The sequence below is a fragment of the Ictidomys tridecemlineatus genome, chromosome 6, assembly GCF_052094955.1.
Source record: "Ictidomys tridecemlineatus isolate mIctTri1 chromosome 6, mIctTri1.hap1, whole genome shotgun sequence".
Taxonomy (NCBI): Eukaryota; Metazoa; Chordata; class Mammalia; order Rodentia; family Sciuridae; genus Ictidomys; species Ictidomys tridecemlineatus.
Window position 1 is genome coordinate 168,847,669 of NC_135482.1, and position 24,837 is coordinate 168,872,505.

The window sequence follows — 24,837 nt, forward strand, 5'->3', positions numbered from 1 at the left end:
TGTTCTTTAGTTTTGTGGGCTGTTTTTAGTGGGAGTTTTGTCCCAGCTATAGTTCTTTCATTTTTGGTTTTTATTTTGTTTTATAATAGTTCTATTCTGAAATTGATGTAGTTTACATTTTATATTTTTCATTTCCTAAATTGGATTCCAAGTTCAGGAGTGTCTTCTTAACATCAGTTCCATGCTTGTCTGTGTAATTTCTTTTAACAAAAACCACTCGAGTAATTTTTGAAATGTCTGGCTTTTATTTTAAACTAAAATGTTATTTCACACACTTATTTGGGGTGGTAGCAAAGGTTGTACTTTGCAGAGTGAGTTTTTAACTTAATCACATCCAAGTTAATTTATTTTATATAATGTCCTATGGGTGTGGTGATTGAGAACTCTTACTTTAGCGATGTGTCTCTTAAGATTTTCTCCTGCTTTCTTCTAACAATTTTGCAGTTTTCTATTTTAAATCTGTGATCTGTTTCTTAGTTAATTTTTATGTAAGGTCTGTGACTTAGGTCTAGGAATTTTGGCTGTGAATATTCAGTTGCACTGTTATCATTTGTTGAAAAGCTATCCTTCCTCAGTTGAATTACTTTCGCACCTTTGCTATTTGACTGTGAATGTGTTCCTGGATTTTTCGATCTGTTCCATTGATCTGTGGTCTACCCCTCAGCCAAAATCTTACTGTCTTGATCTCTGTGCACTCTGTCATAAGTCTTAAATCAGGCAGAGTGGTTCCTCCCACTTTATTCTTTTTTATAAAATTGTTGCTAATCTAGGTTCTTTACTTTTCCGTACAGATTCTAGAATCAGCTTGCCTATATTTACAAAAACCTTTTTGGGGTCTTTAAAGGAATTGAGTAATTTTTTAAAAAATATTCCATTTTTAGTTGGACATAATACCTTTATTTTTATGTGGTGCTGAGGATCAAACCCAGGGCTTTGCACATGCTAGATGAGCACTCTACCACTGAGCCACAACCCCAGCCCCAGGAATTGAGTAATTTTTGAAGGAATTGATAAACTATCAATCTCTTTCAGGAAGAATTGCCTTTTTTGTTTTGCAAGTCTTACAATCAATGAACACAGACACACTATGTAGGACAAAATCAACATTTGAAGTTTTTAATGTATATATTTTATTAGATATACATTTATATGTAATTTTTTTTATTCTGTCTTTTTGTGATTGTAAATTGTGCTATTATTTTCAGTTTCCATGTTTACTACTAGTATGCAGTATTGATTTTTTTTATATTGACCTATATTTTGCATTCTTACTTAAACTTAATAGCTTTTTGCATTTACCTTGGTATATCCTACATAAATGTTCATACCATTTGCATATAGGGACTTTTTTTTTTCCATTACATTCTGTATGCCTTTTATTTCCTTTCTGCTAGCTAAGAACTTTTGGTATTAGGTTGCAAGGGGTATTTTAAGCTTTAACCAATTGCTTTAGTGAAGCTTTGTAAAAGTCTTACGGCAACAGTGAGACCCTGTCTTCTTTTTAAAAATCTTAATTATTAAAATGGCATCAAACAATTAGCATTGATTCAGTTTTGAAAAAGTTTCATTTCCTCTCTTTCAAATCTTGCTAATTCTGTTTACTTTGTATGGATGTGTAGTACTGGGGATTGAATTCAGGGTTACTACTCTACCACTGAGCCGAATTCCAGTCCTTTTTTATTTGGAGACTAGGTCTCACTAAGTTGCCAAGTTACCTGGACTAGTTTTGCATTTCTGATCCTCTTGCCTCAGCCTCCCAAGAATTGGGATTAGCAGTGTCTGCTACCATGCCCAACCTAATTCTATATACTCTTAGTCTTTCTAATGTTATTTTTTAAAATAGAATTAATCTATTTTTTTCTCATACAGGAAAGAAACCAATTTCTTTTCATCAGCTCAATATTGTTTTTCCTTTGTATAAGTCATTATTTTTTAAATTCAGGGCTCTGAACAAGGTTCAACTAGTCAAGAACAGGCCTTATCTGCTCAGCAAGCTGCTGTTATTAACCTTACTGGAGTAGGAAGTTTTATGCAGTCACAGGCAGCTGGTAGGTATCTTTACATGCTGAATTTACTAAAAGTATCTAATCTATTAGAGGTCTCACCACTTAAAATTATTTTCTTTTCCTTCCTTGCAAGGTATGATTAGAAAAAGTAAAGCTATATTTAATTTGTGAACTATTAAACAAATTAACTGATGGCTGGCTGAAGTTTCTTTTTTTTTTTATTTGTGTGTGTGTGTTTGTGTTAATTCAGTACTTAAAAGAGCTGTGACTCACATGTAGTTAGAGCAGTTGTGTTTTCCTTATGTTAGTTTGTTGACAAAATTTTATCATGTATCCAAATCACATTTTCAGTGTTTCCAAGCAATTAATTCTAACTCTTGATATTTTGGACTATTTTCTCCTAGAATGCATAGTCTTTTGTCTCATTCTGATAGTTTGTGATTGCAAGACTTAAATCTTAACCATAGCATAACTTCTGTAAGCCACTTTTATCATTTGTTAAAAAAAATAATAAAAGAATTAAACTGAGAGACTACTCAGTGCTTCCAGCAATAAATAGTAAAATGAAAATAATGAATATTGTCTTAACAATTGACAATAATTCTAATTTCACATTATTTAAAATACTAAGTCGTGTGCATAAGAAAACTCGGATAAAGTTTGAAAATTTAATGAATGTGTTGTCAATATTTTCTCACCTGTGGGCTTACTATAATGTCTATAGATTTTTATACAGCACTCTCCCCGGCCTTTATTATTTTGGTAATACTGGGAATTGGACCCAGTAGCACACCACCTCTGAACTATATCCCTACCTAGTCGTTTTTATTTTTTTGAGACAGGGTCTCACAAAATTGTCCAGGCTGACAAATGAAAATCCTTCTTCTCCTCAGCTTTCCGAGTTGCTGGAATTACTGGCCTGCACCACCATGCTTGACTATAACTCCCAGTTTCTGAATTTCAAAGTCCTTTAGGATGGAATAATCAAGGTCTTTGTTTTGAAGATAATTAATTCATACGTAAAGTTTCCAAGTGGAAGTTTATAATTTTATATCTTTACCACACAAAGTTATAAATGTTCTAAAATAGCTGTAGTGTAATTTAATAGAAATAAGTCATGTGAAAAATCATAAAGTGTTTCCGACTCCAGACTTGGCGATAATTAACTTTGAGTTAAACTATGTAGGCCTTCCTTAAATCTTCTCATCTGTACCGGGAAGTGTTGAATTGATTACTGTGGTCCCAGTCAAATATAGTTTTTAGCCATCATTAAGCAAATAGTCTCACATTCATTACATCCTTTATTTAAAGTATTTGTCTACCAGCTGTATCCTTAGTTTGGATTTCTTTCATCTCCTTTTTCATTGAATATATTTTAAAAATACTCTATTTTATGTGGTACAAAATACTTCTATAAAATAGCACCAGTATCAAATTACATTGAGATGCAAGAGAGTGGGTAATGTGCTTTGGCACACATATACTCCCTTACCTTTCTTTGTCCAGAAAGTTCTATAATTGGTGATATCCTCAACTAACAGGAGACTAAATTTATTCCGAAATGTCTGTGATTTGATACTTAAGATTAATCATACTGCTAACTTTTCTATTATTTCATTTCCTGTGTTGTCCTTTTCTAACTCTGGTAGCCTTCAAACTTTTTGACTGGCCTGCTTTCCCCTTCTCCTCTCTGTAGTGTTGTCTCAGCTTGGCTCTGCCGAGAACAGACCTGAGCAAAGCCTTCCTCAGCAGAGATTCCAGCTCTCCTCTGCCTTTCAACAGCAGCAGCAACAGATACAAGTAATCCAGCAACTTCACTCTGATACATTTTTTGATACTCAGATCCAAAAGTACCTCAAAATATCTTGCTTTAATTTCACTGTCTCATAAGACTGTAATTGGTAAATAATTTAGTAAACTTTATTGAAAGTCTTAACATTTTAGCCAGTCAACTTGGAGCACTGGATGTATTTTTGTACATTTAAGCCATACTCTTTTCCTAATTTAAAATTTTATTGACATGCTGGTGGCACCTTACCATATATTTTTTTTCATTTGTAGTATATTTTGAAATAGTTTTAAGTGCCAATTATTAACTTTCTGATATTGTACTGCAAAAAAAGTGTTCCTATTAGTCAATGTCATACCTGTTCATTTAGAAAAATGTTATTAATTTAGGAAGGAAAATAAGCATATTAGAGTTGACAATCTTCATATTCAGGGTGGTTTCATATTGCTATAAACTATCATTATAAAACAAAATGGTAATTGAAGTTGCTGAGTTACTGCATTATAGACTGGCAGGGCAAAGTAATCCTTAAGTTTGCCAAGAGTTATTTTTAAAGCCCTCAGCAGGCTTCTGTGCCACTGGTGCTGTCTGACTGTGCATTGTCTCAATGTGTTATAGTCCCTTTTTGTTATCTTGGTGCTTTCTCCCTTTCAGTTGTGTTGTTTTCATCACTCTCAGAAAAAGCACCTTTCCATACCTGTCTGCTTTAACATAACTTGATTTTTTTCTTTCCTTTTGCAGCAGTTGCGATTCTTGCAGCATCAAATGGCTATGGCAGCAGCAGCAGCAGCACAAACAGCTCAGCTACATCGTCATCGGCATACAGGCAGCCAGTCAAAAAATAAAATGAAGAGAAGCACTCCAAAATTATGAGTTATTTTTTTCTTTTTTAAAAACTCAACAGCATTGAATCAAAATAATTGTTTCTACTTCATTTTTTAAAATGTGTCAGTATTTTACATTGTTAGATGTACAATCTTTATACAGAAGCACAACCCTATGATTTTTAAATAAAAATGGGGAAATGGCTTAAGGAACCAGGGTTGGTTTGCCTAAGTCATTGCTTTTTAAAAATGGTTTCAATGAACAAATTATATATGGAAGTGGCCTAAGAAATACTAGAAACATCTTTCAGAAGAATGTAGTTTGATATTTATTGAGTATAAAAAGTTTGTGCAGTGTAACAATATAGTTTTTACAAATCTGTTTGGAATATGTGACTTTTTATTTGGGTTTCATACTATTAATTACTTCATCCATGAGTTTTTTTACTTCTTTGTGTCTTGTAACTGCACGGCTCATACAATCCTGAAGTTTAGCTCCAGTGAGTCCACTGCCACCTGAAAAATTATTGTGCCAACAATTACTCAGTTATTTTTATAAAACATGAAGTTCATAGCAAATTATAAAAGTAATAGGATAATGTTAATTATGGTCTCAAGACGTGCAAGTTATGTTTTAATATGACCTCCAAGAGATTTTGATCTACAACACAAGTTGTAAGAAATGTAAGAACTGCCACATACAATACATAAGTGTAAGGAACTTGAAGTAGCAAAGAAACTAGTAACCTTACTTTAGATAAATAATAAAATATCGATCATTCCACTTCGCCCACCTTAATAAAGTTTACTGAGCTTCCATTTACATATGTTTAGGACTTGAAGGGATAGGAACGTGCCTGGTTTATGAAGACAACAGAGTCTGCCTTCCTCATCCATTACTATTGTTAAGGTTCCTGTTGCCAGATGCTCCTCTTCTCCAGTAGGGTCAACTATCAGCAAAGTGCTATTTTAAAAAGAAGGGGGGAAAAAAAGTGGGTTATCCCATAACAAATTTTAGTACTTTATTTCTTTAAATTGAACCCATGGCAATATACCACTAAGCTAAATCCCTACTTCTTTTTGTTTTTAGACAGGGTCTCACTATGTCACTGAACCAGGCATCAAAAACTCACAGTCCACTTGGCCTTAGCATCCTGAATCACTGTGGTTACAGGCATGTACCAACCCAGCCAACTGTTTCTTTAAAAGAACATTAAACATACTATTTGCCTTTTTAGCTCAGGTATAAAAAGAGCTAGAATAGAACTGGTAAAAAACCAAAAAATTAAGTAGTAACTTAAAATCTAATACTTGAAAAAAATTCTTAGCTGTTCAGTTTTTTAATGTATTCAAATCCTTGGCAAATACTAAAGACATCATAGAGAACATACATGAAGCAAGTGGAAGGAGTGACTACAAATAATTTTGCAGGGGCTCAAACTGCCCAGGGCAAAATTGGGTGTTATGGCCACCAAAGAAATTTTTTGAGAGAAAGCTGAAAATAACAAGCCATTTCCTTAACACTGAATATAGAAAAATTTTAAAATACATTAACTTACTCGCCAGGCATAGTGGCACATGTCTGTAATCCCAGCAGTTCAGTCTAAGGCAGGAAGATTGCAAGTTCCAAGCCAGCCTGAGCAACTTAGCAACATCCTGTCTCAAATAAACAGTAAAAAAAAAGGCTAGGGGTGTAGCTCAGTGGTAAAGCTCCCCTTGTTTAATCCCTGATACCAAAATAATAACTTACTCATCAAACACAGCAAAGGTAGTTGCCACAGGGTGAGTTCTAATATTCAAATAACTTTTCTTCTTTAAATTAACTTCTGCTAAAGCAGTTTCTTCATTTATAGTAACTTCAGGCAACTGTACTAAAGAAAAGAGAAACTTGTAAAGTCAGTCTCTACTTTTGAGTTAATTTTTTCTTCTATTTAATTTGACCAGAACATTAATAATCTTATTAGTGGAGATGAATATTGTTCAAAAACATCTCATGTTCCCGCCTAGCTCTTGTTAATTTAAAAAAAAAAATTAATTGTCTAGTCACTTTCTACATGCTAGATACTATTTTAAGAATTTTCTCTATATTCATTTAATCAACATTTCATAAAAAGTATTATCTCCCTTTTAATAAACATGCAGAAGCTTCAGCTCAGAGTGGTAAAGCCAGAACTAAGTCCTATACTAAATTTGCTATATTGTAATATTACCATATTATCTTCTTCCTCTAATTATCTGTTATCAATTCAGTAATGCAATGATAGGGGATATGCCTAGATATTAAAATCCTGACGATTCACTACCTAGATTCCTTACTAAGAAACTTTACAGTTAAAGGTTATATTTATGGCCTCAGAGTAAAAAAACAACAGAATCCATCATATTCCTTCTGACACAACTTTAAAAATACTTGTTGACCTAAACTCTGGTTGCAACTATCATTCCCTCAATTTTCATTAATTTTAGAACACATGAATAACTAAACATTAGAAATCTTTGAAAGTTTATTGAGCATATATAAAATGTTTTCACAAAATAGAATTTTGACCCCATTAATAGAAATACTAATTTTTATTATGGTTGCTTACCATTTTTTAAAGCTGCTAATAAAGCAAATGTGCAGGCATCCAAAATGTTTCCATCGTAGTCAAGGCAAATGAGATCACAGTATAGAACCCAAGCAAGCTAAAAATGGTTTGCACAAAAAAGAAATCTTATTGTGGACAGAAAGCAGTATTTGATTGGATTTAAAAATCACAGAACCCTTTGTTAAATAAACAAGATAAACTTCAAAGCTCAAAAACTTAAAAGTTTGACCTTTATAAAGAGGAAACAAAAAGAAAGTGAAAATTTGTTTGATTACCAACCTGAGAAGTGACAAACATCTCCATTCCCCTCAAGGGAGATATAGATGAAGAAATCTCCATTCTTATTGCTAGGTTAACAGATGAGGGAAGTACTTTAGAAAGCCCTATCTGAAACTCAAAAATGTACTTTCCCACAGATAATTCAATATAGGAAATGTTTAGGTTTTAAAATGTTAACTATATGTAATCCAAGAGGAAAATCTCTCTAGGTCCTCCTCAGCCTAGTTTTAAGTGTTCAGACTTTTGGTATCCACCATGTACATTCACCTTTAAACACATTAGCACAATCAAAAATTAATCATTTAAAAAAAAAAAGATGACTACATTTTTCTTCAAAAATTAAGGGAAGAAAATGAGCTTTAAAGAGCTGACAGGCGATCAACTTGTTTTTTTATAACAATTTATTTTGATAATTACAGAAGAAGACTGATTTTAAATGAATTCCATCTAGAATTTAAAAGGCCTACAAAGGCTATCAGAATTTCTTCTAATTGCCCTGTTTGCTGTATCCCCACAAACCCTTCTAAATTGATATAAGTTCATTACTTCTCTATACATCTTACCTTTCCTGAAGAAATGCACAAGTCCTCTTTCTGAATTATCTGTGAACTTGATTTAATGACAAATAGCACAGTAAATGAAAGGTCAAAAACGTTGAAAATGAATGACAGTAAAATTTTATCAATAGTCTTACTTTTCAATGACATCTGCAATGAACTGGCTAGCTACTTGGGCCTCTTCTCCAGGAGGTCCAGACCGAAATCTCGATGAACACAGGGGTGGTAGATCCACATTAGGAACTGTTTAAAGAAACACTCTGCAGCTATGAATTAAACTTCATCTTCTGGTTTACTAAAGTGTCAAAGGTATCAATCCATAGCAAAGGCAACTGTGGCCATGAATAGACTATCCAAGGGGAAAACATTGTAACATTATAATTACCTTCTTTTTGGTCTTTGTAAGACTCTCAGGGTTAAAAAGAAATTGTTTCCCTGATGTTTTTTCCAGCTTTTTAAAATTTTTTAAACATCTATGTTAGGATACAATCATCCTAATAAATCCTTTACCAAAATTTTCCTGGTTTATTTCAAAATAAACTGTTTACACCCAACTTTTTTCTTTTGTTATGCTGGGGATTGAATCCAATGCCTTGCTCATGTTTGGCAAGCACTTTTTTTTTCCCCCAATGTTGGCTCCTACCATAAAGAACAGATCATTCAAGACAACAACAAAAACAAGTATTAGGGAAAACAAATTTTGTAATGACTGCCCTCTGACTAAAAAAATTCCGTTTCCTTTGTTGATGACACAACAAATAACCAAGTTTGACAAAAAGTTAAATTTCAAAGCTGACTTTGACACAGAAAACTTTTTGAGAATATGCTTTACTCCTTGTATTTCTGAATGTTAGGAATTGCTGTCTAAAGCAACTAATAGGACCTTATCAAGAATTGTTAGTATCAAATGTGTTAAACTATTTATATTAAAATTATAAAATCACTGAACTTACCAACATATCCTTTATCAGGGGCATCTGTTGGTGGTGCTGCAAATTCCTATACAAGCAAATAAATGTTTTCTATTGAAAGAAGGAACTAAAAAATTGTGAAGACAGTTTACTAATACAGTTATGAAAAGCTCTACTAAAAACAAGCTCAGCTAATTGCCAGATCATAAGCATCTACTATGTCTGAGGAATTGTGTCAGAGGGTCTAAGAATGTTAGCACCAAACCTTACAATCCCTCTGTGAGGTAAAAAGGAATAATGTACAGAATGTTACCTAGGGATCTTCAAAAAGATTAATTGGGTTTCTGCCCCACCCTTCTACTCATTCAGTAGGCAAGAATCTAAATTATTCCTCAGAAGATACTAACAGCCAGATTTAGGCACCACTAGCATACAGGTCAAGAACCAAAGCTCTTAAATCACTAACCCAGTTTGAATGTCAGACCACACTTACTGAGAGATTTAATAGTGCCTACTTTTAGGGTTGTTCATGATGATCAAATAAAATAAGGCCATTAAATCCCTAGCATAAAACCTGGTAAGAAATAAAAGCTCAAATCTTGAAAATTTCACCCCAACTTTACCAAAGAAGAAAATCAGGTTAAGTAACAGGTTGTAATAAGTTAAAAAGCAAAGACTTTAGAATCGGATTTACGCCTCAAATTCTATTTATGAGCTTTGTGTGTCCGGACAAGTTCCTGAACCACATGTTAAAACAGGAAATGGAAACTAGATAATTCTGTACCCAACCTAATAAGGTACCTGAAAATAACCTCAGGTACTCAGTTAATTCCCTCAAACTTTTCTTTTGAACAATCTCAAGTGCCTGCACATTTACAAACATTATTACTGGCTAAGAAGGCATCACCCTAGTAGTTTCTCAAATGATACAACCAAATTCTTTAAAAACTTAGTTGTGATGAGGATTATGTTTTACTGTGGCCATTTTTCAAATATTCATGAATCATAAGCTATTAAGCTTGGGTCATATTATCTAAAACATGGGTAAAAGCTCCTAGGATACTTAATACAAAAAAATTAACAGATGACTGTAATCAACAGCAGAATTAGAAATGTATAATACTATCTCATAATTATATGAAGCTGATTTAGTATGTCAAATGTCAACAAGACATTAAACCTACCGCTTTAACTCCACAAACTACTGTAGTGTTCCCCAGCTTCACTAAAGCAGAACCATCTGCTGTACTAATTGAACCTGAAAACATAAGTACAGTATTTAAGCAAAATGAAATGTCCTTAAAGGGAAAACAACTACAGCATTATCTATACAATAAACTGTGTTTCTAATACATGACTATTTTGCAACATATTTCAGTTACCTAATGTTTTAAGATTTCCCTGTCCTTGAATTTATGTTAGTAATTTTTATTCAGTCACAGGGCTATTGTACAGATAGAAATCTCTTTACAGAATATCCTAAAATCCCATATACATGGTACAATCTATCTTGGAAAAAAAAGAACTTGGGAATGTCATACAAGCTGAAATAAAAATAGACCCTCACCTATGTTGACAGTTGTGGTTCTGAATTCACCAAGTTCTCTTCCATCAGGACGACAGTTTTCTTTCTAAACGTTTTTTTCAGGAAAATAGATGTGTATTTTACATATAACAAGAGAACCATATTAGACCTCATTAATTCAAATTAATTAAATGAATCTGTCTTTAAAAGAAGCATAATATTGTTATCAAACACTTTACCAAGGAGTAACATATGCATCACCACTTTACTCACCAAAAATCTCCTGTAATACTCCATAGGTTCCACAGTTCTGAAATGTGTTACAAATATACTATTGTAAGTTAATGACACTTTACATAAATCCAAAATCTGGCAGATTTTAAGTGATGTGCAGCACATCACCACAATCTGTAATTTTTTTTTCACGAATTCTGATGATTGTTAACACCTATAAGTAATTACTGAAAGTAGATACCCTTGCAGTAGCAATCACATTCCACTATTGTCCTTAACTCTCAATCATAGGATTGCAATCCAAAACCCTTTTTGAGACATCTTTAAAAGAGGATTAATCCGGTCGTTAAAATAATCATGTCATTCTCGCTCTGAAGGGGGGATTCTTAACCTAGTGATCATGAGAAAGGATCTTTACATTTACTACAACTGAAATTTAGCATATTATTCCACTATAGCTACAAAGTAATAAACCTTGCAACTTCAATATCTACCGAGATCATAAATGTTTTCGGTTTTGTACTTGTGGGAGATATGTTCACGGTTACTTTGAAATTGCCAACACTACACTCGCCATTACATTTTTTTTGTTCAAGGTTTATAACCCGAGTACATAAATAACTATTTCAGCATCACTTGTTCCAAGTAAGATTTGGAATCTTTATTTTGCTCATTTAAAAACTTTTGACAGTCCACAGGCTTCACCAGAGTGGCACCAAGAGTGAAATCTTCCGAGGGAGGCACAATTCTTTTAGAAATAAATTACGGGAAGTGGGAAGCCGGGCGGCACGAGGCTTAAAGGGTTACAGCTGCACCTCCCTGGACTGTGCGCTCACGAGGCACCAGGTTCCCAGCGCGCGGTGGGGACCGGGCTCTGCAGAAACCCTCTACTCCGTCCCGCGTGGGGGGAGAAGCGCCTCTCCTGGCACCCGACTACCGCCGGGTCCCTCCTGTCGCCTAGGAAAGGAGCGAAACCCTGACGGAGTCGGCCTCCAGGACAGAGCACCGAACTAAGGGTTAAGGGAAGCCGCCATCCGCCTGGAAACACCGCTAGGGCCCGCCGGCCGCCAACACTCACTTGAACCCGGCCGCCATCTTCCCGCTCGCGCGCCTGCGCCTGCGCTGACCTCCCGCCCGCGCCAGCTCCGCGGTCGCACTTTCGACTCGAGCTCCCCGGCACTCCCGCGGCGGGAGACTCGGAAGACTGGACTCCGCGAAGCTGGTCCTGGTGGCGCTCCGCACCGCCCTACCCTAGCGAGAGTCTTTCTAGGTTTTCTTGCCTGTGGCGTATTTTTAGCGAATCTGCTATTAGACTAGCGTCCCTCTTTAGAAAAAGGTTTGTAGTTCAGAATAAAACCAACAATTTAAAAGAAAACCGAGTTTATAGCAAAGAAGTCTGTTGATGCTAAACATCATTCCAATGTTTCTACGTCCTTTTCCCGCCGGTCTTAGGCTGGCCCCTGGGATGGCCTCTCCCCAGGTAACCGGCTCTCCGCTCCAGCACCTGAGAAATGTGAACTTTTCACATTCTCAGCGGTTGACTGCCATGACAAGGCTCTCAGCTCCTTCCTAGGCACGATTACTAGGTAAAATACTGGACACCTGGCCAGATGGCAATGCCTTATGTGTAAGGAGAGAAACAAGTGAGGAAATAAAGAGGAGAGACAGCTCAACAGTGACATCGGTTTAGTCGGGACAAACCAGCAAAGGGGCCCAGCGGCGACTGAGACTTGTCTTCCACTTACAGCCTGGAGCAGATACAGGGGCCTGAGGGAGTGGGGGGAGTTTTGCGGTTAGGGGATTGTCAATGAAAGGTTCTATGGGTTGTCCCCTCTATTCTTTGAGGTGGTCACTATTCCATGTCCATCCAGGTGTTTTCAGTATTTCAGTCCCAGACAACAGTTTCCTTTATTTGTATGATGATGAAGTTTTGTTTGGGGTTTCTTTGCATGATGATGTATTGTCTGGGGTTTAAAATCAGGCTGAGTCAGAGTGACTGTGAGGCTCTTCTGCTAAGATGGAGGATATATTTCAAAACGGTGTTTACTGTATCTAGTTCTACCTAACATTATGAACAGTATTTTTTTTTTTAGTATGAATATACCCGCAAATAGTGCATGTTATTAGTTGCTATCAGTGCTGGGAATGGGGGAGCAGGGAAAGTTTGAGTGGTGGTGAATGCACAGCATTGTGAATATAATTAATGCTACTGTATTATACATTTAAAATGGTGGGTACTCAAATTTGTACTGTAGAGCAAAGTATGTGCACGTTCTAATGAGTCTTAATGAATCCTACTATTATGTTTAATCACAGTGCACTGCACCAATAAAAGTTGTGAAAATTAATGTAACAAACCAAAATATTTAAATATGTGAGCTGTGTAATATATGAAATACATCTCACTAAGGATGTTTTAAAAAATTAGTTGTATTGTTGTTTATCTGAAACGCAAATTAAGTAGGCTTTTTGCATTTTACTTGCTAAATCTGGAAAGCGAGCTGCTTGTTCTTCGCTTGACCGCGCGGGGACGCTGTGAACAGCGCTGGCTCCGGGGTCGCGGCTGAGATTGGTCACGCGGGGGCGCTGTGGGCGGCGGGCGCCCGGCCGGCGCGTCCTCCTCGGAGGCGGAAGGCGGAACTCCTAGAGCGCTTCCGCGTGTGTGTAGGTGCTGGATAGGGCGGGAGGTGGCGGCTCGGCATGGAGAATGGCTCCGCTCCTGCTGCAGCTGGCGGTGCTCTGCGTGGCACTGGCGGCCGCAGCCCTCATACTGGTGAGCACCGGGTTGGGGACCGGCGCGACCTGAACTCACGCCCTCCCGGAGGCTGCGGCTCCCAGGCGTCTCCTACTCAGCGCTGCGGGTTCCTGGACGTGTCCCTTTTCACCCTGCTTTTCCCCCAATTCCTCCAGGGCTCCTCTCCAGGATTTTCACCCCACCCCTCTTTTTAATTCTTTTTATTTATCTTTACTTACTTAAGACTATTTATTTGGAATTATATTTGCCTGTGTGCCCGGAGCCTCGGGACGCGCCCACTCAGCCCGGTCATCCCAGACAGCTGCCTTGGCCCTCGCCCACCCGGCCTGTCAGCTCAGACCTCTCCAAGGCCTTTCCCCCAGCCTGCAGTCTCTGCACTTCGGCCCCACCTGGGGAGGTCTTGAACCCCCAGAAGGGTGCCATATGTTAAGGACTGGAATGATTCGGTGGATCAAGAAGAACCTCTGGGAAGGCAGAGTGAGCAAGGGAAACAGGCCTTGTCTTCTCCTCTTCTGGCTATGGGTCCTTAGGTCCCAGAATTAGACACTTCAGATTTGCTGCCTCTGTAAACAGCAGAACAATAGAATTCAAACCAAGATTTCCTCTGCCATTAATCTGGAAGTATAAAAACATTGTAAACACTTGCTGATCTATAGAGAACAGAATACTTGCCAAGTGAACTCTCTTCCACATAATTTGGAATGAGCCTACATCTAGTTAGTAAATGGAGAGTATTTCAGCATCCTTGGCATTCAGATCAGCTGCCTAGACAGCACTGCCAGGAAGGCCACTTTGCCATCTTCCCCAGAGGGTTGTAACCGGCCTCAGCCTCCTGCGTTGCCGGGATTACAGATGTGTATCATACATGGCTATTCTTTGTATTGTTGATGACTGCCATTCTAACTGGAGTGAGATAAAATCTCAATGTAGTTTTGATTTGCATTTCCCTAATTACTAAAGATGTTTAACTTTTTATATATTTGTTGGCCATTTGTATTTCTCCTTTTTTAAATTTTTTTTTTTTAGTTATTGATGAACCTTTATTTTTTATTTATATATAGTGCTGAGATTCAAACCCAGTGCCTCACAAATTCTAGGCAAGCACTCTGCCACTGAGCCACAACCCCAGCTCTGTGTTTCTTCTTTTGAGAGATGTCTGTTTAGTTCATTTACCCATTTATTAATTGGGTTTTTGTTTTATTGGTGCTAGATTATTTTAGTTCTTTATATATTCTGGATATTAAATCTGTGTTGGAAGAGTAGCCAGCAAAGGTTTTTTCCTAGTCTATAGGTTCTTTCTTCATACTCTTGTTTCCTTTCTGTTCAGAAGCTTTTTAATTTGATATTATCCCGGTTTACCGCCTTTCTTAATTATTTTAAACAAGCCCAAGATAATATTATCTATAATCCTCAACATTAATTTATATAAGAGCCTTTTTTTTATTTTTTGTTACTGGGGATTGAACCCAAGGGTGCTTTACCACAAAGGGACATTCTAAGTATTTTTTATTTAGAGACGGGGACTTTCTCAGTTGCTGAGGGTCTCACTAAGTTACCGAGACTGTCCTCAAGTTTGCAATCCTCCTGCTTTAACCTCCCAAATTGCTGGGATTATAGATATGTGCCTCCTACTATGCCCAGCTAGGAGCCTCCTTTAAAAAAAAAAAAATGTTATTGCAATTAGGTGATCACCAATTTTTTTTAACAATTATTTCATTATTTCAAATACCCTATTAATTCAAATGCCCTCTGTTGTCCCATATATGTTTCATTATAAATGTCTCAGTTCTGGTCGGTATTCAACAAGGGCCATACATGGCACTTGACTGATGTTGCAAGGCTTTTTATTTACTAACAGTTTCTACTCCTTTTAAAAATTTTTCTTTTATTGCTTTTTCTGTAGAACTTTTCACAGTATGGATTTCACTGATTGCATCCTCTTGGTTGGTGCCTTTTAATATCTTCCTGTGGCTACCGAATTTCCTGTAAACTGTTAGTTGGAATCTAGAGAACTGATCAAATGCATGTTAGTTTTTCAACCAAGAAAAGTGTGTGAGTGATTCTTACTACTTCCCCTGTTTCAGAGGCATATGATAGTTAGTTGTCTCTGGTGTTTTAAAAAAAAAAAAAATGGTCAGTGGGTTCAGGTGTTGCTAATTAGGCCCTCCAGTTATGAAATTTGTCATCAGTCTAATAATGGATTTAGTGGTCATTTGTGATCATTATCTAAATGCTTTATTTCACTGAGTTGCAAAGTAGAATACTCTAATTGTATCATTCTTTATTGATTACCTAGAATTTTATAATGAAAAGAATCTCATCTTCAGCTAGTTTTCCTGAAATAATTTTTATATATAAAAGATAAAGTTTTAAAAATTATGAGATGGTTTCCTGGCATCTTAAAGGTGACCAGTTTTTATTTTTAGTTTTATTAGGGTTCATGATTTTTTAAAACTTATCATGTGTTTTAATCTATTATAATTATTATCCTTTTTTGATACTGAAATCCTCCCCTGACAGGCCAGTGGGAGGCCCTTCAAGTTGACTGACTCCTTTGTCCTTTTGGCAAAGCCCTTATAATTATTGATAGTCTTTGATTTTTGGCATGATGTGTTATTCTACAGTTGTACATTTCCTGTCCCAGATCTGAATCAACTGTTCTTTTTAGGAGCACTAGTTGCTTTTAGTGAGAAAGTAAATTTAGAAATTGCAATCATGGCATTAGGGTACAAAGCAGGAACATTTTTTAAAAATATTTTTTAGTGATAGACACAGTACCATTTATTTATGTATTTATTTTTAAAATATTTTTTATTAATTGTTGATGAATTTTTAAATTTTATTTATTTATTGGTATGTAGTTCTGAGAATCGAACCCAGTGCCTCACACATGCTAGGCAAGCTCTCTACCACTGAGCCATGATCCTAGCCCCCAAAGCAGGAACTCTTAACCATTAGTTTGGCAACTGTCCCTTTTCTTATTCTAATCAGAGGTATATTCAGTTTCAGTATGTACCTACTTCTGTGTCATAAGTGATCATCAAAGTGCAAATGAGTAGAATTCCAAAAATGTATAGATCAGTTGTTTTGAAAGCAGAAAATACACCAGTAGAAGCAATGTTATAAAAGTGGTTTATTTCCAAAGCTTGCTTCCTTTCTGGGCATGGTGGCCTACGCCTGGAATCCCAGCACTACCCTCAGCAATTCAGCAAGACTTTGTCTCAAATAATAAAAAGAGCTGGGGATGTGACTTGGTGGTTCAATCCCTAGTACAAAAAAAAAAAAGAGAGAGAGAGAGAGAGAAAGAACCAAAACTAACTCCAAAGTGCATGTGACTGAGAGTCTACAAATTTTATGCTTTACTCCAGAAAATGCTGTATTCTGAATTCAAATTTGGGATGAATATCAAAATACATTTTAAGCATTACTGGTCCCAACTGAGGGGGGATAGGGCATCTTCCCTTCTTGTTCTGGGTCTATTTGGTCTTGGCTCGGAGGTCTGCCTTCATCTCACACATTCTGACTGCAATATGAACTTGTCCTCTGTTATGTATAGGCTCTGAATAGGGATGTCAGCTAGTATATGTGCACACATGCATGTGCACTGAGGATTAGTTTTTAAGGCATCTACGAGTGCACTGAACTTCCTGTAGTGACTATTCCCTATCCGATCTGGTACGATAGAGGCCTACGGAAAGAAAAGTGGGAAAAATAAAAGCCTCCATGGGCTGGGGTGCAAAAGCACATGGGAGGCACCGGGTTTGATCCTCAGCACCACATAAAGACAAATAAATGAAAATAAATTTTTTTAAAAAACCTCCGAAAGCATTTGTGCCTTAGCATTGGAAAAAAGGAAAATCTTCAACTCGTAAGTAAAGGATTAATTAGGGTACTGTCATCTTATTACGGAATTACCTCCATACCATTGTTAATGAACCAAATACAATGAATATTCCACCAAAATAAAAAACTCATGTAAATTATATATTCTATGGCGAATGCATATAAAAAATCAGCATCACATAATTTTTTAAAACATGTCTACTTTTAGATTTCCATAGTTGCATTTATAACTGCCACAAATGTGCCACTACTTCATCAACATGAAGAAGAGAAATTCTTCCTAAATGCCAAAGGTCAGAAGGAAACTTTGCCCAGTATATGGGACTCACCTACCAAACAACTTTCTGTTGTTGTGCCTTCCTACAATGAAGAAAAACGGTGTAAGCTTCATTTAACTTTTTTGGTAAGGGGAATTTGGGGGGAAAAGGAAATTTTTGAAGTGTTTTTGAGTTTGCTGTGTTTGCAGACATGGGCTGTGGTGAGTGCATTTTTGGTAACTATAGTACAGAAGAAGGAAACGGCACCATGAGGTAGTGGAACTGAAGTGTTCTAGGAAGGTAGTAAGATGAAGACAGATATTACAAATGAGAATGACTCTGGAGGGACTGTGAAATGAGTTATCAAATAAATTGGGACTTGTTCCATACATAAATGTAGTATGCTGGGGCTTGGTAACTAATTTTCAATTTTTTTTCTTTTAAGTGCCTGTGATGATGGATGAAGCCCTGGGCTACCTAGAGAAGAGACAGGTATCTTACTTTCTTTTTCAGTTTGATGTTTCCAGTTAAAACCAGACCAAGCTAGATGCACCATGGGAGACTGTACTGGCCACACTGATCCCTGAACCACCTTCTGGCTCCCTCTGCTAGCCATCAGCAGTACATAGGAGGCCACCTCCATAGGCCAGCCAGGAGGTGATACCCAGGACAAATCAGAAAACTGAAATTTCTCTTTGTGTATCCTCCTATCCACTTTTTATCCTCCTGGTGATGTATCTAAAGTTAAGTGACAGTGCACATCTGCACATTTTGTATGACAGAACAATGCAGTTTTTACTTCCGTAACTTTTTTAAAAAGAGGTATGTTTTTAAAAGACTTCTTTTAGATTGAAATTCTTTTGTTTCTTTATTATTCTCTAAAGCTCCCCTCTCAGGTATTTTCACCTTTTTTCTTCATGAAGACAAGAAAGTAACACATACCCTTTGTTTATAGCATTAATTGTCTTTAGAATCCTTGGAAAGGCTAAGAATTAAGTGAGCTTTATAACTTGGTTTTTTGTTTGTTTTGTTTTTTATTGTTTTATGGGGTTTTAGAAAATTCTTCATTTTGATTTACTTTACTTTGGGAGTTTTTTGTGTAAAAGGAAGAAAGCAGACTTGTTAAAAGAAAGGGAACTATTACCTACTTAAAAATTAAATTTAGAGAAAAAAGAAAGCAGAGTGAGCCCTTAGTATGTGTGAAGTATCTACCTCTTCTATTACATATGATCTTTATGTCAGCCACGTGAATTAGAAAATGGGCCAAAAAGTTAAGGTGCCCATGGTTATAAGACTAAGGAGTGGTCCAACCGTTGGAATATGCTCTCTCCAACTTCAGTCTTCCTGGGTTTTTTCCCCATACACTTGTAGCCTCTCTCCAGTGGGCCTTAGCACCAAAAGTACCTGGCTTCTATCTGTACATATTAACACTAAAACAGTTGTTTCTTAGTTATAGTTTTATTAAAATTCTTGACTATTGTGCCAGTTTATTTTTTCTTCTTGCAGAAACAAGATCCTTCATTCACTTATGAGGTGATAGTAGTTGATGATGGCAGTAAAGACCAGACTTCAAAGGTAAATAATGTGTTCTTAATCTTGCCAGTAGGTAGAAAATCTGGATTAATTTAGTACATATGAAATCTTTCTTTAGTTAAAGCTGTGCCTAGTACTGTCTGATATTATAGTGTGGGAAGTAGGAAAAAAAAAACAGATTTTATTTATTTATTGGTACTGGGGATTGAACTCAGGGGCTCTCAACCACTGAGCCACATCCTCATCCCTATTTTGTATTTTTATTTAGAGACAGGGTCTCACTGAGTTGTTTAGCGCCTTGCTTTTGCTGAGTCTGCTTTGAACTCATGATCCTCCTGCCTCAACCTCCCCAGCCACTGGGAATATAGGCGTGCACCACTGTGCCTGGCTCAGATTTTATTTATGGAAAATACGTTTATTGTTCCACTGTTTCACGTGGTTAGGGAGGCTTTGAAGATCACCAGATAGGGTGGGAATATACCCAACCACAGTTCACTGTGGCCTCTTTGCCCACAAATTTGTACTTCCTTTTTTCCCTAAGTGTGATTTCTTTGTATTCCACCCTGACTTACAGATTTCTAAAGCTGTCATTACAAATAGGAACCTCTCCTCATATCTGCCACTGGGTTCAAGTATGCCCTTTGGCAGGCTTCATCATGATTTATCTCTGGGAGGTCTTACCTCTGGGAGATTTCCCTCTCACGTCTATAATCCTAGGACGCTTATACCAGAGTTCGTGAGCCAGAACTTGGAGAAAGGGCTACTGACTTACTTAGAAGCTTGGGAAGTACTTGGCAAAGATTTAGATCAGTTAGGATTCATTCCCTAGGACCGTACACATTGTCACTGTGCAAGATTGTGGCCACGTCTGCAAGGAAAAAGGGAACATGCATAGTTAGGTGGGCAACTAAGTAATGGTAACTGTCATGGTACTCCAGTAGGAGTACATATAAGGGTCCATGGCCACATTTGTTCGATGAGAATATGCTCTCTCAGGCACTACAAATACAGCTGGCCCTTCATATCTGTGGGTTCCACGCCTGCAGATTCAACCAACCATTAATTTGAAAATACTTTTTAAAACTTGCATCAGGGACTAGGGATGTGGCTCAGTTGTAGAGTGCTTTCTTAGTATGCTTAGGGCTCTGGGTTCAATCCCACCACACACACTCACACACACACACACACACACACACTCACACACACACACACACACACACACACACACACAAATGCACCTATACTGAATATGTGTAGAGTTTCTTTCCTTGTGATTATTCCCCCCAAAATATAGTATAGCAACTATTTTGCATAGTGTTTGCTTTGTATTTAGTACTATAAGTTGATAGGAAGATATGTGTAGGTTTTGTTCAAACAGTATGCCATATTATATATGGGATTTGAGCATCCTTGGATTTCAGTATCCTGGGAGGTCCTGAACAAATCCCTGTGGAAAATGAGGAATAAATGTATTAACTTTTACCTTTAAGTAAGTCACTGCTGTGGAGGAAGACCTATTATGTGATAAGTAACAGTTGAATGGGAAAATACTTTTGGAGCAAAAGCAACTACAAAATTAGTGTTAAGATTATACTTTTTGAGAGGCTGGGGCTGTGGCTCAGTGGTAGCGCGCTTGCCTAGCATGTGTGAGGCATTGGGTTTGATTCTCAGCACCATGCATAATTAAAATAAATGTCCATCAACAACTAAAACATTTTTTTAAATTGTTTTTTAAAAATAAAAAAAAGATTATACTTCTTGGGGCTGGGGTTGTGGCTCAGTGGTAGAGTGCTCGCCTAGCATGCACAAGGCACTGAGTTCGAGCCTCAGCACCACATAAATGTAAAATAAAGATATTGTGTCTACCTAAAACTTAAGAGTAAATAAATAAATAAAGATTATACTTCTTTTTTGGCTGGCTCACACCTATAATCCCAGCAACTCAGGAGGCTGAGGCAGAAGGATCACGAGTTCAAAGCCATCCTTAGCATTAGCGAGATACTTAGCAACTCAGCAAGACCCTGTCTCTAAATAAAATATTTAAAAGGTCTGGGGCTGAGGCTCAGTGGTTAAGCACCCCTGGGTTCAATCCCTTGTACCAAAAAGAAAAAAAAAATGATTATACTTCTTTTTTCCTGGAAAAATTGAGGACGAGCATGGAAGCCAAGAAAAAGAACTGGTATTTGAGCTAAATCTAATCTGGCCTGACAGGTTGACATAAAGGAAAGCATGTTCTAGGGAAAGGTTTAAATATGTTCTGGAGACCTCAAAACTGCTGATACACAAAGTGCTAATGCAGCAACATAGAGAGCTGAGGCTAAAAAGGTTATGTGAGGCCCACATTGCAGAGGGTTTCATATGCCATGATGAGGAACTCCTTTTAAAAAGTAGGTCATCATGGAGACTTTTTGAACAGGGCTTCTAAGAATCGATTTATTTTCATATTAGAAAGGAGAGTGAATTAGGGAGGCAAGAGACATGGAGACTTCAGGGGATAGGATACTATGGAGTCAAGAGGCAATTCTATTCTATTTTTATACTATTTTATTCTATTCTCAGTACTAGGAGTTGAACCCAGGGGCACTCTACCACTCAACTACATCCCCAGTTCTTTTTATTTTATTTTGAGATAAAATCTTGCTAAATTGCTCAGGCTGACCTCAAACTTATGATCCTTCTGCCTCAACCTTTAGAGTAGTTGAGATTATAGGTGTCATCACCACACCTGGCTCAAGAGGCATTTTAGAATCAAATTGTAATAGATGATAGAATTGGAAAATGAGTCTCAGGTTTTTAACTTGAGCTAAATGATGATGCCATTTGCTTTATGAGAAATTTAGAATGAGCAAAAGTAGGAGCAGATGATTGAAATTCTGGAATTTTTGTATCTAATATACATCTAGGTGACAAAGGGAAGAAGTCTGGACTATAAACATGTGAGATCTTAAACATAATATAAGCAGTAATTAAACCCATGTTAAGTAATTAAACCCATTGTGCTTATTTGTTGAGAAGTGACCAAAGACTGCACATAAGCTATGCAGTTGTACAATGTAGGGTACTTGGGGAATTTTCAGCATTAAAGAAGCAAGCCACAGAAAAGAAGTTAGTGATGAAAATGAAAAGTTACAGTTAGGGGAGAAGGGAAAATGCCAGATGAGAATAGCTTCTTAGCTGTCTACAAAAAAATGATTGTCAAAAGGAAAGGGGTGAGGGCGCCTTCAGTGGGACAACATTGGTAGAACGGGGATGTGGGGAAGCAAAGGGCATGAGCCATGCTATAACAGATGAAGAAATGCAGGTAGCAAATGTAGATTGCTGTTTGACTTTTTTTTGGCAGGGGTAGAGAGGGTTGGTGCTAATTAAACCAAGGACAAGCTAGGCAGGCACTCTACATGTGCTACATCCCCAGCCCATAACTTTGATTATAAATCAGAGTAATGGTAATTGCTTAAGTGAATAGTGAAATTTTAACAATTAAAAAAAAACTTAGGATGCTGGAGGCTTAAGCAAGCTTGTGCAGGAGTCAGTGGAAAAGAAGAAATAAAAGATTTCAAAGAAAAGGACAAGTTATAGTGTCCTTTTCTACTGAGAGGAATTTGAATGAAAATTGGGAGAGGGGCTGGGGTTGTGGCTCAGTGGTAGAGTGCTTGCCTAGTATGTGTGAGGCACTGGGTTCAATTCTCAGCACCACATAAAAATAAAATAAAAGTTCATCAACAACTAAAAATATATATTTTTTTTAGAAAAAGAATTGGGGAAAATAGTCCAGGGTACAGAAAACTTCTCTTGTAAATAAGATAAATTACTGACTAAAATAAGTAAACAAGTCATGAAACAGCATCAAGGGCCCTGTCACAAGTTTGAGTTTTTTTGGCAAGGGTAGGGTGTTGCAGTTAACACATGGCTTTCCTTTTTTGACAGCTCAGCTTAGGTCAAGGAGTCAGGAAGAGACAGTAGCTATCTATTCTGCTAGGTCTTTGTGAGGAATTATATTGTGATTTCAGTGACTAATAAGTGGTTCATTGTTGTATCTTGGCTCCAGGAGCTCTACACTCTGGACTGCCAATGTGTACAGTGGGTAGAATCTAGTCACAAGAAAGGGTAAAAAAAAAACAGAGTTACAGTGTTTGAGTCCAAATGAAAAACCCAGTTTATATAATTTTTGGAATCCAAGTTGATTTTCAAACTTATTTCTTTATTTTTTTATTAATATATATTTTAAATTGACACATAGTAATTATACATGTATGTGGAATACAATGTGGCATTTCATTAACATATATAATGTGTAATAATCAGATCAGGATAACTGGCATATATATCACCCCAGACATTTATCATTTTCCAGTTAATTTTATTCTGACTTTTATATAATTTGACAGGTAGCTTTCAAATATTGTCAGAAATATGGAAGTGACAAAGTACGAGTGATAACACTGGTGAAGAATCGTGGAAAAGGCGGAGCTATTAGGATGGTAATATATACTTCAAATTTTTATCTAAAATGGAAAGGTATTTTGAACAACTTCTTTTGCAGATTGTAATACTGGCTGCATGAATACCAATATTTTGAGTTAGCTACATTATGTTTTTAATAATAACTTTATATATCTTAATCAAATCTGAACTTCATGTCATATCTGTAACATACTGCCTGATTCACAAAAATATCTTTGTTTGTCTTAAAGTTTAAAATGTTATACCTCTGTGCGTGTTTGACATATTTACCAAATAATAAGATTATGTTGTTTTTTTTTTTTTACATTTTACACAATGTTTTTGTGTATTAAGTTTTACCTGCTATGAAGGTAGTATATTGAGATTGGTAGCATGAACCAAGGTAAATCCTACATGGGTCTCTCCTAATGGAATCTACAATCTATTAGGAAAGATAAGCATTTTGATAAGTGAAAAAGACTTAGAAATGAAGTATAGATGAAGTGCTAAGAAGGTCCCCGTCAAAAGAGTCTACTTTCAGCTGAGACATTTCAGGTAGAGATTAAGTTACAATGAAAGTAAAATAAAAAATCTAGAGAACTGAAAGAAAATTTGGATAACATAGTGGCTTAAATGACTTTGAGGTTTATTTTTTCCCCTTGAAAAGAAGGCTTGTTTGTTCAGTAGCTCTATGGTGTCATCAGGAAACTGGGCTCCTCCCTTTTAGCCATTGCATCCACATTCCAAATTGGAAGGGGGAAAGATGTATGCCAGCAAGTTTGCCCCCTTTTGAGGAGCTTTCCCAGAAGCTCCACTCAATAACTTTTGTTTACATCTCATGAGCCAGAACAATATCATGGGCAACCCTATTTCCAAGGAATACTGAGAATTTTTTTCTAATATTTTCATTCCCAACCAAATTAGAATTACATTCAAAAGCAAAAACGAAAGAGTGATTCTTGGGTAGGTAACTAACAGTCTCAGCCACTTGAGGAAAATAGCCAATATCACAAAAGAGGTGTCACTGAGGATAGGTCTCTGGTGATGGTGAAACTAGGTTCCATTTACTTACTGATTGCTTATTTTGAACTGCAGAGTAAATTAACCACCTCAACATAATTATCTTTTTTTTTTTTTTTTTTTTTTGGATATCAGGGATTAAACTCACAGGCACTAAACCACTGAGCCACATTCCCAGCCCTATTTTGTATTTTATTTAGAGACAGGGTCTCACTGAGTTGCTTAGCACCTTGCCATTGCTGAGGCTGGCTTTGAACTCACGATCCTCCTGCCTCA

The 24,837-nt window shown here is 36.8% G+C and overlaps 3 protein-coding genes across 18 annotated transcripts in view; 2 read left to right on the plus strand and 1 right to left on the minus strand.

Annotated features, from left to right (window-relative positions):
* The window catches only part of Supt20h (SPT20 homolog, SAGA complex component), a 40,343-nt gene extending 35,342 nt beyond the window's left edge, over positions 1-5,001 (plus strand). For 7 of the 12 annotated variants that reach the window (XM_078016088.1, XM_078016095.1, XM_078016091.1 and 4 more), the window contains 3 exons: positions 1,943-2,048; positions 3,703-3,806; positions 4,537-5,001. In XM_078016088.1, coding sequence (XP_077872214.1) covers positions 1,943-2,048; positions 3,703-3,806; positions 4,537-4,668 — 342 coding nt within the window. In that variant the 3' untranslated portion in view covers positions 4,669-5,001. The remainder of the gene's footprint in view (positions 1-1,942; positions 2,049-3,702; positions 3,807-4,536) is intronic. The other 5 variants (XM_078016092.1, XM_078016097.1, XM_078016093.1 and 2 more) reach the window with 2 other exon arrangements.
* Exosc8 (exosome component 8) lies at positions 4,925-11,910 on the minus strand. Of its 2 annotated transcripts, XR_013423436.1 has the most exons (12): positions 11,792-11,910; positions 10,753-10,789; positions 10,522-10,585; positions 10,139-10,212; positions 8,997-9,042; positions 8,181-8,286; positions 8,050-8,095; positions 7,208-7,304; positions 6,370-6,490; positions 6,179-6,275; positions 5,477-5,583; positions 5,002-5,135 (listed from the first exon to the last, which is right to left on the minus strand). XR_013423436.1 is itself a non-coding variant. In XM_078016103.1 (11 exons), exons 1-11 carry the CDS (start codon positions 11,806-11,808, stop codon positions 5,020-5,022), a joined length of 831 nt encoding a protein of 276 aa, XP_077872229.1. In that variant the 5' UTR covers positions 11,809-11,863; the 3' UTR covers positions 4,925-5,019. The 2 variants fall into 2 exon arrangements, 1 of the variants encoding a protein (XP_077872229.1); XM_078016103.1 differs by lacking the exon at positions 6,179-6,275 and having other exon boundaries at positions 4,925-5,135; positions 11,792-11,863.
* A 2-nt stretch (positions 11,911-11,912) lies between these two features.
* Positions 11,913-24,837, plus strand: part of Alg5 (ALG5 dolichyl-phosphate beta-glucosyltransferase) — a 40,856-nt gene continuing 27,931 nt past the window's right edge. Inside the window, exons 1-5 of one of the 4 annotated variants that reach the window (XM_078016102.1) lie at positions 11,913-12,049; positions 17,520-17,689; positions 18,014-18,060; positions 19,075-19,143; positions 23,487-23,579. In XM_078016102.1, coding sequence (XP_077872228.1) covers positions 17,596-17,689; positions 18,014-18,060; positions 19,075-19,143; positions 23,487-23,579 — 303 coding nt within the window. In that variant the 5' untranslated portion in view covers positions 11,913-12,049; positions 17,520-17,595. The other 3 variants (XM_021730473.3, XM_078016101.1, XM_005317108.5) reach the window with 3 other exon arrangements.